Below are 14274 nucleotides of genomic sequence, written 5' to 3'. Positions count from 1 at the left end.
TTGATCCTGGTTACAATTTCCTTCAGTATGCTGAAGTTATATTCCGTATAGAATCATTCTATTATTAGGCCACTTATTACAAACAAATTTCTTTCTTGTTAAATTTTATTCTATTAAACACTGTTCGTAATTTCTTTAAGTTATAAATTTTAGGTTAGAATTTAAGAAAATAGCACATAAAAATACCAGGTTTTCTGTCTAGAAGAGTGTCTTTCCTTCCGATGCAGGCACCTCCAGGCCTCAAAAAGAACCTCTTGCGAACGTATGAATCTTGGACACCAGAGCAAATTAATAAAAAGGGAAATTTGTCTCGAGCACAGTCTCTCTTTTGTTTAGCATGGTTTCATGCTGTATGTCAAGAAAGAAGAAACTTTATCCCTCAGGTAATATTTTATTTGCTACCTTTTTAAAAATTTACCCCATTTATTAGCTTCTATACTTGGAAGTATTTTTCATGTTAGGTCGTGTTCAGAAATGAGAAAAATTTGGACACTTCTGGTGCCTACCTTCATTGTCTCTGAATTCATTGCAAAATAAGATCTTGGTAACCTCAATTCCTGTCCGTCTGAAAATTGTTCCTTCCTGCATGGGGTATTTTGTGATTGGTGTACTAACTGATACTGATGAAGAAGTGAAGTCACATGGAAAAGATTCTGTGAATCCTGTTTGCTTGAGATAGGGTATTATGGAAACACACAATTGAATGGGAGATGAGAAAAGAGACTTTGGTAGAAAGGAGGAGGTGACATTATCTACTCTTGCTATACACCAACCCTTCTCAGGGAGAAGGAAGAACAAGGGAAGGTATTCATTTCTTGTGAGGATTATAATGGTTTTCAAAGACTGTGATTTTTTTCCTTAGACATATTATTGTTTAAAGTAAACATTTCTTTATGGCTGCAGATGCTTAAATTAAACCGACAAAAAAACCCCAACCAGCAAACTGCTGTATGTTTTGTTTATTTTATTCTGTTTAGACTAGGGATGAAATTACCCTGTCATCTGAAGGATTTGGTCTGGCATAGCCTGGAACATTAGAGAGTTTTTTGCTAGTTTTGACTTTGTGATTTGTAAGGTTGTTTGCCTGTTGCAGTAGAAGGCTTTTGAATATGGTGTTAAAGAGTACAATAGGTGAAAATTTTTAAAGTACTAAACTGACACATGAATTTTCCTTTGTCTTTGTTCAAATTCATGTTCATTTAGCACCAGTTTTTCAAGTAACACAAGATAGGATTACTGCTTTCTCTTTAATTCTTCTGTAATTGCATTTGTCTCATGCAAACAGTGATGGTTTTTCTAACATTGATGGACTGCAGTTAATCTCAAGTAGAAGCTTTTGGATTTTACAATGAATTTTGACTTGTTTTGGGATCTGTAAAAAAAAAAAACAACATGAACACTACTGAGCATCTTTCCAGTATATGACCTTCTGGGTGACTGGCTGATAGTTATTTGGGATCTGTGGAGCAGCCATAATCTTGACCTGAGACTGTATCCGTCTCACTGAATGTGTGCAAAGTTGTCTGACACATTTGTGCACTTCACGTCATGAGTCATATGCACATGTTGCTATGATACAATCCATATGCAAAGGTACAGCCATAAGAAGATATAGCAACAGGACATACCTTTGAGATCTGTATTTTCTAAATTCTGTATCATATATCACTATTTATTTATACTTATCCATTTATAATGAAAGCTTTTTATGACTATTACATACACACTACACATTACTGGTACATAAAGAGTAGTGCCACCAAGAACAGAAAGGAGGTACAAACTGCAAATGATTAAAATATGCATATGGCAGTCGGCATTTTCACTGTAATAGTAGCAGTAATTGCTTTTCTCATAATTTTTTTAGTCAGAAATGAAGTGACGTGAATTAAGGAGTAAGACGATGAATGTATAGTAAAGACTGTTTGAAGAATCAGTCCTATTCATGAAAATCCTTTCTATATCCTGAAATACTGAAAGACCCTCAGAAACAAAATCATAATTCAATGAATGATCTAGTCACAGATGTCAGCAACTTTTAGTTGAAGTAAATAATGTTAGGAAATAAAATAAACTTAAGTTTACATTCTTCATACTCGATGGATTCTGGTTTGTGTAAGTATGTAAAACTAAATGCAGTGGTAAAGCTAATGTTTAAAAATGAATGTTTCAAAAAATGCACTTTAGAGGGCACAGGTTGTTTCCTTTTCATTCAGTATTTACTATTATACAACATTCAGTAATCACATAATACTGGTATTTTACTTCATGATCATCATTGTGTGACTAATTAAATTCTTTGGGTTTCTTTTAATGATAGGGTTGGACCAAGTTTTATGAATTTTCTTTATCTGATCTCCGTGCGGGTTTTGACATTATTGACACACTTTTTGAGGGTAAGTCACGTCTTAAAGAAAGTCCCATTAGTAGGGATGTTGCACGAAGAGTTTTATCTTTCTACAATGTTCAGATAAGAGTGGAGATGCTGCAGAACTCATCAAAAGTGAGCAAAGCTAGAAACATCACAAATCCATTTCTCGGTAAACCAATAATTTCATGGTGCCCAAGAAGTATTCTGCTCAGCTTCTTGAGTGCAGAGGAACAAATAGGAAATACAGGGCTGCCTGTAAGATGGAATCTTGCATCTCCATTCCTTCCCAGTATGAACTCCCCGTATATTGAATAAATGAATTGAAAATGAATTGAATATGAATGAATTCTTCATATTGAAACTCAGTATTAGATGGAGCCCACTTTATTGTTCTATTAAGTAGTGTAGGAATTTCTTAATATTAGTTATTTTGGTAAAGGTAATTTTTTTAAAAATCTTTGCATATTGTTAATTTCAAAGTAAAGTTAGGAACTGATATTTAGAGCTAATTTATGATCATTGACTTAAATGGGATTTATGGATTATTAGTGCTTCAGAAATTAGAGCTTAGTTACACAGACTTGAAACATACAGTGGTGTAAGGAGATTGAATCGTTAACTAATCAATAATCATTAATCTAATCATCATTATTGCTTTTCTTATGAAAGAATGATTGAAGTATTAGGAAACAAGTTACCACCAATAAACCCCCTCTTCAAGTAATTGCCACTTCCTTTATCAAGGGACTTTAATAAGTACCTTTCTAATCAAGCTTTTACCTGCATATGAAAGCAACAGGATATAAGTATATCATTTTCCCATGTAGTTATTTTGGACAACTGTGACAGAATGGAGGAAAAATAAGATATTTTGAATTTGTGGGTTACAGCTAAGCCAGAATAATCTAATGCAACATCAATCTGGCCAGGAAATTACTAGTAACATGCTTAACTTTATATGTTATGTTGTGTGATTTACAATGATTTGCAAAGTATCTAACCTGGACCTTTTTGTGTTTGAAAGATGACATTTCGAGTAATCTTACCTATTTTGAGCATGGTCTGCTTTTGATTTAATGAGTTAGTTTATTTTATGAGATCAGATGGTGCCATCATACAAAATGGTGTATAAATTTTTATTTATGACAAAGGAGCACGTAATTAAAGTTTTAATAGCATAATTTCCGAAATGCATGAAATGAAATTTCTGAAATGAATATAACCAATTGATTCAAAAAGCACTTCAAGACTTAAGTTATATTTCTAATAATTTGTTTTGAAATACAGTAAGTGTTCATTTTATGAAGGACAGATATTTACAAACTCATCCAACTTTCTGCAACTTTTACTATTTTATAATATAGAAGAAAAATAATTTGAAATTAATTATTTTATGTGTTCATGTCTCTTTTATTTTGCTAAAGAGCTGCAGTAACAAGAAGAAATGCTTATAATGCAATGCTATCCAGTGTTATAAAACTAATAATAATTAATTAATTAATTGATAGGTTTCAAAGATTTCCAGTGGGAATTTGTTCATGGCTTGTTTGAAAATGCAATTTATGGAGGCCGTGTAGATAATTACTTCGATATGAGGGTTCTTCGGTCCTACCTGAAGCAACTTTTCAATTCACGAGTCATTGGCAGTTTAAATGCTAGAGGCAAGAAGATGACTAATTTCCCATGTTCGATCTCTCTACCGAATTCCTGCAGTATTTTGGTAGGTATACATCTTCTCTCACCTAGTAAATAATTTATTTTCAGGAATTATTCTTGAAATACTTCCACAAAGAAAACCAGAGTTACAATCCAAAGGATACCTCTATTTCTTCAGGACTTCTTTTGTGTGGAGCTCTAACCCTTCAGTGCTCATTCACTGTCCTTTTTTATGATATGTGATTGGACTGTGGTGCAGAGCAGCATAGCTATGAAGAATTGAGTATAAAAGAAATTGGGTCAATTTATGAAAAAGAAGGATATAATTACATTTTTATTTAATTAGTATATTAACAGTAGTTTTGTAAAGGCTGCCAAACATTCCTACAACTTCTGGATGAAATAGGAAAATCTAAATGTATCTTCTTATTTCCAAAATATATTAACATTCTTACGTAATCTGCTCACATACCGTGGAGGGTGTATGACATTTTATTTGGTGATAAATGTGGATTCTGATTCTTCTTTAGTATTTCTTTAGCATAAATGAGAGGGAATTCCTCAGTCTAAAGAACTGAACTCTCCCTATCCATTCATATACCATTATTGTTACTACTATGATTAAGATTCATTTGCATTTTAATTTAGGACTCAATCATAGACCTCTAATATGAGTTGATGTAAACAGAATTATCCCAGTTAAAGTAAATTGTTATCATTGACATTCTCTACCTGACTTCTGACTGTTTGGGTTTGGGGTTTGGTTTTTGGCTTTTTTTTTTTAATTTTTTTTAATGATTTTTTTTCATTATTTTTATTTTTTATTTTTTTTTATTATTTTTTTATTTTTATTTTTATTTTTTACTTTAATATGAGCTATTTTTCATTTTCTATAGATGTGCTGATTTAATATCATAAAGAGGGAAGGAATAAACAAACCAAGCTGATCTTTGTTCTTGTAGATAATATGGTCAAGTAGATGAATCTTTTTTCTACCTTACACTGCATTTAATATCTCTTGATTTCTTATATGTTTATTTATGTAAGAATTTATAGTTCTGTATCTTCAGTACTTTTCTGCAAGCAGTTTTGATTAGTAGAACACTAACTAAAAAAAAAAAAAGCTAAGTTTGTTACCTTAAATTATTTGCAATAATATATCTTACTAAATTAGTGTTCCCTCAGTGTTTGGTGTAGAGGTCTGCTCCTGTTGTTACTTCTGAACTGAGATTCCCTGTTAAAGTGTGTCTATCTAGCACATACTCCTGCAAGCAAAGACAAAATGCACATGACACAATGCAAGAGAATGCAGCCAGACTTTCACATAGTAAATATTTTTGCCTTTAAATCGCAATAAAAGAGATGTCCAGCACAATTAGTCTACCTTAGGCTGAAAAACCTCTTTCTCTTTTGTGCAAGAGGGCATCTCTAGTGACTCTTACATTATAATAACTATTGATGCTATTCTGCATCTCCATATTATGCAAGCCTATTTTTACGGAAACTATTTTACTTCCTTTGAGTGATAATATCTTCATAGATTTAAATGGAAGTGAGTGCTCTTAATTTTATAAATATGTATTATACTTTTCTTAGAATTCCAGATGGGGATTTTTTTTTTTTATTTTGTCATTAATCTTACTTTTAAGTTTTCAACAGAAGTATTGTAACTACTTTTCAGGGACAGTCTTGGCGTATTTTTCTTTTCAGTTAATACCATCACTGTAATCAGAACTGCTTTTTGCTCTTTTAGAGTGGAAATGCTGTATAAAAGAAGATAGTTTTTGATAAATAAAATGAAGAAATCTGTAAATAAGATTACCAACATATCTCGTGTCTTATATATTTATTTTAATCTTTGTGTTATGCAGTGCACCTAATGAAATTCTTTTCAGCATACACTGTTAATTTTCATGAGCTGAATAAAAAGTTCCCCCAGTTATGTCTATTCTTTTCTTCTAATGCAGGATTATCGCAATATTATTGAAAGCCTTCCAGAAGATGATAAACCTGACTTTTTTGGCTTGCCAGCTAATATTGCTCGTTCATCACAGCGCATGATCAGTTCCCAGGTAAAATTAACATTTTTCATTGACCTCTAAATATTTTCTGCAGCTAGTATAAGCTTGAGAACCCAACCAGCTGTTCATAAATGTGCTTCCATAAGAAAGTTGGAGTAAATGGATGGTGTTTTTTTGATATATTGACATTTACCTGTAGAATGTTTTAATATAGTAACAGTTAATCTTTATTTACAAGAATATGAATCTAGAACTTAAATAAACAAATAGTTATTGAGAAAGTTTCCAATAATACAATGCAGTTCACACTGAAGAGTGACACGATAGTTTTACACATGGAATAGGGGTAATATTTATGCTTTTTCTGAAAGAGAAATTCTGAAGAATTCTTTCAGTAGTCAAAAAATTCCATCTTTACAATTAGGAATATGATTTTCTTTAAAAAAGTTGTTCTCACTGGAGAATAGCTACTTAGGCATGTCATAAGGAAATTCTCAACATAATGAAAAGGAAGTTCCAGGGTGTTTGATGGTAATAATTTAAAAATTCACTGATTTTAACTATTTCCATTATTAACTGTAACATATGGCAGATGGCTATATCATAGTAAAGAGTTCTCAGCTGTCATTTAATTTCAGTCTAGTCCAGATTTGAGTATATATTTAGTACACGAGAATGCACTAATCTTAGTGCTGGAATAATAGGCAATGATTAAAGATTTTTCACCTCTTCAATTTTAGAGTTCTATGTAGAAACTGCATCTTGGGTGAGTGATATGGATCAACATTATCCTGGCTACTATTAAGGAAACAGCTGGGGCAGCTTTCCTTCTCACCCATTGGGAAGCCCAAAAATACTGACTGTCTCTTGTTCTTGTCATAATTTCTGTTTTGTCAGTCTGTGAAAGAAAAAGATGGAGTGATTTAAATTCCATGTCTCCATCATCAATACAGTTTTTGATTCGTTGGACAGAGCTTTTCATTGCTAGTATTGCATCACTTCTCTTAGGTGTCAATGCAGTTGCCTAAAGATTGGTACCTCGTATAATCTGGATATGCTCTAGTGTATTTAAGACATCTACTAGGAACTGCCAAATACAACACAGGATCCAAGTGAATACATGTTCTACTGAGCCAGCGACTGGGATTCAGGACAAAATGGCACTAGAAACCAGTGTTTAAGCAACTTGATTCCCACTGCTTGTGCACTCAGGTCCAGTAAAGCATGGATCTGGAGATCCTTAAATCCTTTGTTCTGTATTTTTCTTTCATTGCTTTTCAGTGAAGTCTAGATGAGAACACGTGATTCCTGTATTAGTGCAGTACCAATCTTTTAATTATTCTTTAGCATAGTTTGTTTGACTGGTAATAAATTAGTTGTGTCAGATAATATGAAATTTGATTGAATTGAGAATCTTACATCAGAGCTGTGAAGTGAACTGGTCTGTAATTCGTGGCTCTTTAATTTTCTGTACAGCCCTAACATGCTGTCTTAAGTAAGGATAAGTTATAGGGGGGAAAATTAAATCATAGAATATCAGGTTGGAAGAGATCTCAAGGATCATCTGGTCCAACCTTTCTTGGCAAAATCAATTGGAAGTTCCCTATAATTGGAATTTCCTATAATTTCAAGACTTAGAATAACAGTTTTTAAAAAAAGTATCAAATTGTTTGCTCACACTCACCTAAAAAAGGGCTCCAAGTAGAAATTTCTTATTGGTATAAGACCTTTGATCTATTAAAAAAAATAAAATTGCCTTTGAGTATTGCATTTGTTGACTATCAAATACAGTACTGGTAAATTTGTTTAAATGTATTTGTTTACTTAAATTCATAGCTATATTGTCAAACTGTTTGGGGTTTTTTTAGGACATGAAACAATAAAGCTAAAATCAGTAGGATAAGGATGCGTAGGGTAATAGGCTGAACTCAGGAACGTATCTCTTACAAAGCTAAAAATGCACTGAGATTCAACATAGCTCCATTTGGTGTTGCCATAAAGTCATTTATATAAACATCAATTTAAATGCTTTTGTTTCTGTCAGTTACACCGTACACTGCTGATTATTTTATTTATTTCAGCTATGCTTACTTGTTAAAAGCTGCAGCTGTTAAAAAATGCTAGTATTTGAAAATAAATCCATAGTTAACCTCCACAAAATCAGAACAGATTCAGAGTTCCTGTGTGAAGGCAAATAGGTAAGGAGCGTATGTAAATGCAAACTCACACTCTGCTGATCTGTCACAGCATTGATTATAAGCTATAAATTATGGATTATAATCTTCAAAATGTGAGACTGTTGTAGTTACAGTCTTATGAGATGATTTGTTTTCATGTGAGAGACTTTGTCATCCTTCCAATAATAGTTTGTGGTACTTCTTTTAAGTCTTAGGCAATGTAAGTAACAGAAATGTGAGATTTCCTTTAAATTGTGCTTCTGCCTAACTGTGAATCCTACTCCCATTCCATTTCTGAAAGTTTGGCAGCTGTCTTAGATCCACAGGTGATCCCATGGTTCACAATCTGAAATGGAATGATTGCTTTCTAACATGAGTGTTTATCAGAAATCCATTACAAAGCTAAAGCAGAGAGAAGGTGAATGAGTAAGGTGGTGAGAAATGAGTTACTACCAGCTCAACCACCATGTCTCTAGCACCAGAAAGGTGAAATGTAATACTGTTGTCACTACTTCACTAATTTTGTAGGCTTTCTCTGAATATTATTTATTTTTTGTGCCTAGGAGTCATAGTTTGTATCGCTGCAGCAACACACTTTGCTATAGTAGAAATTTGCTGTAGCACAGCGCAGTATTTTGCAGTCATACAGACATCTTTTCTGTAACCTACTGCATTGCTAATGTTCAGGTAAACCTAAAACAGCAATGAAAACACAGGGACTTTTTTCAGAAATTTTTCAAATATTGATGAAATTTACAGCTTCTTACCAGCAGAGAACTTCTCTAAAGAGCTGAATATCGCTAGCAATTTTATTTTAATACTGCTAATTACTAATTGAATTGTATAGAAATTATGTCTTACAATGTTCTGTAGTGTAATTCAGAGAGTATTAATATTTAATCTGTACTGGAGAAAGCCATTTTGTTTTTAAGAAAATATTTTACGTAAAAAGACATGATCTTTTCAGAAACATGACTTACATTTTTTTCTGAAGTTTGTCCTTAGTTGCTCTATGCAGGTAGAGCTAAGTAAATTTTTAAAACTTGGATTTCTAGAGTTCACTGTGTCTCTTTGGTTCTACCTCACCTAATGTTACAACCAAGCTTTGACACAACATCTCTTTGATTGAGTATGGTCATGAATAATCTCCCATCTCTTGCTGTGTTCTCTTTGCAGAACAGTATGGCCTGCATTCAGGTGGTTCAATCTCCCAGTCTAAGCTATAACCAATGATTAGAGCAATCAGAGTATGTGGAGCTTTGCTTTAGGTTTCCTGTGCAGCAAGAAGTCTCTTCTAATTTAGATATCTCTCCAGTCACCTTCATGCAAAATAGGCTTTTGGTGCCAGTGTACTTGTTTCTTATTCTTGGATCCATAGTTCTGTTCTTTTATGGATTCCTATGAACCAACTTCATCCTTTATTATAATTTTAATAGAAGCATACATAAGGTGTCTTCATCAAAATAAAATTTATCATATGTGAGAAATGGAATTTATACAGACTGAAACAGACAGGCTTGCGTATGTATTTTTACACCTTAGAAAAGCAATAAGAACTATCCTGTTCTGTGAAGGATTTACCATACCTCATACAACTAATATGACATTGCCAGTAACCACCCTAGGAAGATTAAATGAAAATGCAGAGTCACTGTTTTGTCTCCATCCCTTCTTTGCACAGCAGACATAGTCATTACAGGCACTCTTTAGGTATTGAACATTTAAAGCCTTCTGTGTTGTGTGATTCTAACAAATCCTGCTGAATGACTGTGCCTGCAAGTGACTACTGTAAGTAGTAGCTATGTATGGTCAGTTGACTGGTTAATCTAAACATTTGCCAATAATATGGTAAATAATTTTGAGAAAAAAAGCCATTCAGTAGCTGGCAAGTTATGCAAGACTCTTCAAATATGACTGCCAATGATAATGACTGTGGCTAGCACTTAGTTTGCTTAATGCTAATTTCTATATAGAATACTGTGTTTAATAATATCAATAATATCTTGTCTCAGGAATTCAGCATTCTTTTACACATACAGATTCATAGTGCTTCACAGAGAATATCATGAGATAGGTAAGTCTCAGTGAGGTTGCAGAATAGGTTGGTTTTGATATTTTTATAGATGAATGAGTACGCTCTCTGACACAGGGGAAGAGGAGGAAGGAGGGGCAGAGATAATGTGTGATGAACTGACCAGAGCCCCCACTCCTGTTCCCTTGCACCACTTGGGTTGGAGGGCGTAGAGATTCCGGAGTGAAGTTGAGCCCAGGAAGAAGTGAGGGATGGTGGGAACGTGTTTTAAGATTTGGTTTTATTTCTCATTATCTTATGCTGATTTGATTAGCAATAAATTAAATTAATTTCCTCAGGTCAGGTCTGCTTTGCCCATGACAGTAACTGGAGAGTGATTTCTCCCTGTCCTTAGCTCGATCCACAAGCCTTTCCTTATATTTTCTCTCCCCTATCCAGCTGACAAGGGAAGTGATAGAGCAGCTTTGGTGGGCACCTGACAGCCAGCCAAGGTAAACCCAGTACATCCTCAAAGCGCTTAAGGACATCAAAAATGTAAAATAATCCTTTGAGCCTCAGATTGTTGAAGAGTTCACAGATGATAGCTTTTACCAGTTTTTCAATGAAATACTATAAAATTATTTAATTGTAGATTTTATGTACAAATTAAAAATGTTGAGCTCTGAGTACTTATAAGTTCAAATAAGTGAGTTCCAGTTCACTTCAACTGAAGTTGCTGGAAGTACTTCTCCTCCTATATTTTGTTCTTTGAAATTTTATTTGGTTTTCAACCATGCCAGTGATACTCTGCAGCTTAGGCAATTCAGATTTTGCAACAAAATTACTGTTTTTAAGAACCTATTTCATACTAATTTTATCATCTCAAATAGAATCCAAATCTGACTAGCGTTTTCTGTGGCAGGGTAAAGGATATAAGGTAATTTAACTTTCCCAGATATGTTTCTCTGAAACCCAGCTGCATGCTTGTCTTTGCCTGTTTCGTCTCAGATGAGTGATGCAAATCACTCTCACTTCTCCCACTTGGTAATACCATTATTTTTATTATCTGAAAGTAGTTTCTTGAGATACTTCTTTTTCTTTTAATCCTAGATATTTATTTCAACTCTTTTAGTAATAATAATAATAATGATAATAGATTCTGCTTTTCTGTCTCATCTAACTAATCTCTTTGTGAGATGATCTCGTCTGGTATTCATGAAAGCACCCTAAAGAGTAGAACAATTTCTGTAACTTCATTGTGCTTCTTTGTATCATTAACAAGAGAACTGACTTGCTATTTGACATATTTGAAGAAATACCTTTCTCATCATGTTATACTCTAGGTGCTTTTTCGAACCCTCTGTCCCACCGTTTCTCTTTGGACTTTGGTCATTGCTGCCTGATAAACCTAGTTTAAAGCTTTGCTTTCTAGCAGCAAGCCTGTTGACAGAAACTCTTGTTACATTTTGTCATGTGAATTCTATCTGCCCCTGCCTGTCAATCTCTCTCAAACAAGGTATCATAGCCATAAGATACAAAGTAATGACTGTGACATCCCAGCTTGGAAGCCATGTTAACATTCATCCATTCCTGTCCCATTCCCTTCACTAGCAGCATTGGCAAAGAACACCACCTGGGCCCCCGTGTCCATGGGCACCTGCTACTTTCTCTGGATGGCAGTGATTCTGATCCATGAGACAGACTCAGGAAGCCCACATGCCGATAGAACTTTTCCCTCCTGACCTGTTTCTACTCAATCTGCAGTTGCACATTTGCAGATGGAGAAGGAGCCTTTTCTTCTTGCTGGAAGTCACAAACGTTCCCTTTTATTTACCAGTATGGACGTATTTTTTTGGGTTGTCACTACAGGATGGCAACTAAACTAATATAACAGAAAAAATATTTTCTATACTAAGGGTGATAGTATAGCTTTATTTTTCTCAGAGTTAGGTGCCTAATCTAATGGTTATCTAGGCTCCCTGTATGTTACAGTCCATCTCCAAAATATCAGATTCATAGCTGCTGTAGAATGAATTATGTAGGTGTGTGAAATTGTTTTCTTCACCAACATTATTATCTTGTTAGTGTTTTAGTATTTCTTAAAATACCTCCTATGTTAATACCAAATATTTTATTTAGATGTTATTCTAACGTTTCCAAGCAAGTCAATGGTATTTAAAAAATAGATTTCGTAGAATTAAAGTTTGTCTTTGAAATATACAGAGAGGTTCTGTCAGATTTGTAGTTCAACTCTTAAAGGATATTTTCTTTAAACCCTACTAGAAAAGACTTGTAATGTACTTATTGATTCAAGCCACTTCAAATTCCACTGATTGATATTGGAATAATTTCATATGAGTTTGTTTTTCTTTTAAATCTTTAGGTACTGTGATTAAAAAATATGATAAGCCCAATTCAAAGCCAATTGAAGTTAAAAAAAAAGAAGCCCCTCTGCAATACTTCTAATCTAGCTTCCATCATATTCATATTATCCACTTCATCTTAGCTAGTTATCCATTTTTTTTCTTACTAAAGTAAGACAAGCAGCTACAGGGAATAGTTTGTGCCATTCTTAGATAGGCATCTAAAATAAATGAGTGAATCATCTTTTGGAATTACCTATTTCTTACTATTGAACTTTGGATCAAGCTTTGTAGTAATATCAACAGCATTTCTAAAAATTGTATAGTGAACATTTTAATGAGCATTTAAGAGATTAAAGAAAACTACCATAACTACCAGGTTGTTGGTTATCCAGAAAACAGGAGGGCTTCTTTTCTACTGGAGACTGGACTATTTAAAAAATTAGATTTTTGTTGGGATAGGATTTAGAAAATAGTTGGTTTTCCCATTTCTACATGAGTATTGTAACAATCTAAATATACTTGCATTTTATATTTAAATATTCAGTTTAAAGAAGAGTTCAGGAGGAAGAAGTGAAAATTCAAGCATCCTAAAGCATGCAAGTTGTAGTACCTGTCTCAAAGAAAAAAAATGGATTTTATTACTTAGTAGACAGATTTTTTTGCTTGTTTTGTGTTCCAGGGCAGCTAAAGACCAACACATTTCAAATTTCATTTTTTGTTATAGTTTTATTTTATTCCACTGCTAAAGCCATGTGAATGGTTCAGCTAATTGTTCATCCTTAGGCAAGGCTATAATTCACATTAATGGAAAAGCATATGCTTGTGAGACTGATCTGTTATTTGCCTAGTGTTCACCAATGTGAACATCCAGATAACTGATAAGATATTAAACAGAATTGGCCCCAATACCGAGCCTTGGGAACTCCGCTGGTGACTAGCTGACAGCTGGATTGAACTGTGTGTTAATGTTATGAGTATGTTCGTGTTGTCTAGGTGAACTGTTTCTCTCTCAGTATTATCTGCTCCTTTGCTTCCTAAACCATGCACAGAGGCCACTGAATACTTCAGGTTTTATGTACCATGCCTCACTTATGTTCTTTTACATTCAGAAAATGCCCCATGTTTTCTTTGAACTTTTTTATATGTGTTGGAACCTATCTCACCCTTAATGTTCCATGCTAGTCTTATCTCCAGTTGGCCTAGGCTTTTCTAATTTCATCCTGAATTGCCCAAGCAGTTCTTTCTCTGTCCTTGATTTTGCTTCTTGTACGTTCCCTTTTTTTTTCTTTTTTTTTCTCTGTCTTTCAAGTCAAGACACTCCATGCTTACCCAAACAGTCATTCTGCTAAAAATGCTGGTCTTTCTGAAAAATGAGGTGATTGGTTTTGAAACTCACTCAAAAGTAGTCCTTTATTCCCCATTTTAATCAAACGAAATGAATGTGCTGTCCACTATATAATAGTCTCAAATTTTCCCTTTCCCTTATACTCCATCTTCTTTCCTAAATTCCAAAACTGTAACTCTGCAGTTTACCTCATGGCTATCTGCAGCATATGTATAAATAAGATCTGCCTGAATTTGCAATGTTGGCTGTTAACCAGCACTTCAGAAATTTTCTTCAGTGTAGTCATCATTAATAATACAGCTTTTTCATATACATTTTGAAATATAA

The 14274-nt window shown here is 33.8% G+C and overlaps 1 protein-coding gene across 4 annotated transcripts in view; it reads left to right on the top strand.

Moving 5' to 3' along the window:
- The window catches only part of DYNC2H1 (dynein cytoplasmic 2 heavy chain 1), a 170675-nt gene that overhangs the window by 103582 nt on the left and 52819 nt on the right, over positions 1–14274 (top strand). For 3 of the 4 annotated variants that reach the window (XM_027677336.1, XM_027677335.1, XM_027677337.1), the window contains exons 79-82: positions 228–383; positions 2321–2396; positions 3880–4091; positions 5995–6099. In XM_027677336.1, the coding sequence (XP_027533137.1) occupies positions 228–383; positions 2321–2396; positions 3880–4091; positions 5995–6099 (549 nt within the window). Of the gene's footprint in view, positions 1–227; positions 384–2320; positions 2397–3879; positions 4092–5994; positions 6100–6788; positions 6906–14274 lie in introns of those variants that run through there. The other variant, XM_027677338.1, reaches the window with a different exon arrangement.

Source organism: Neopelma chrysocephalum, unplaced genomic scaffold (genome assembly GCF_003984885.1).
Source record: "Neopelma chrysocephalum unplaced genomic scaffold, ASM398488v2 Primary Assembly neopelma1_43, whole genome shotgun sequence".
NCBI lineage: Eukaryota > Metazoa > Chordata > Aves > Passeriformes > Pipridae > Neopelma > Neopelma chrysocephalum.
Note: the sequence above shows the minus strand (reverse complement) of the source record. Positions and strands in the feature narration are given on the sequence as shown.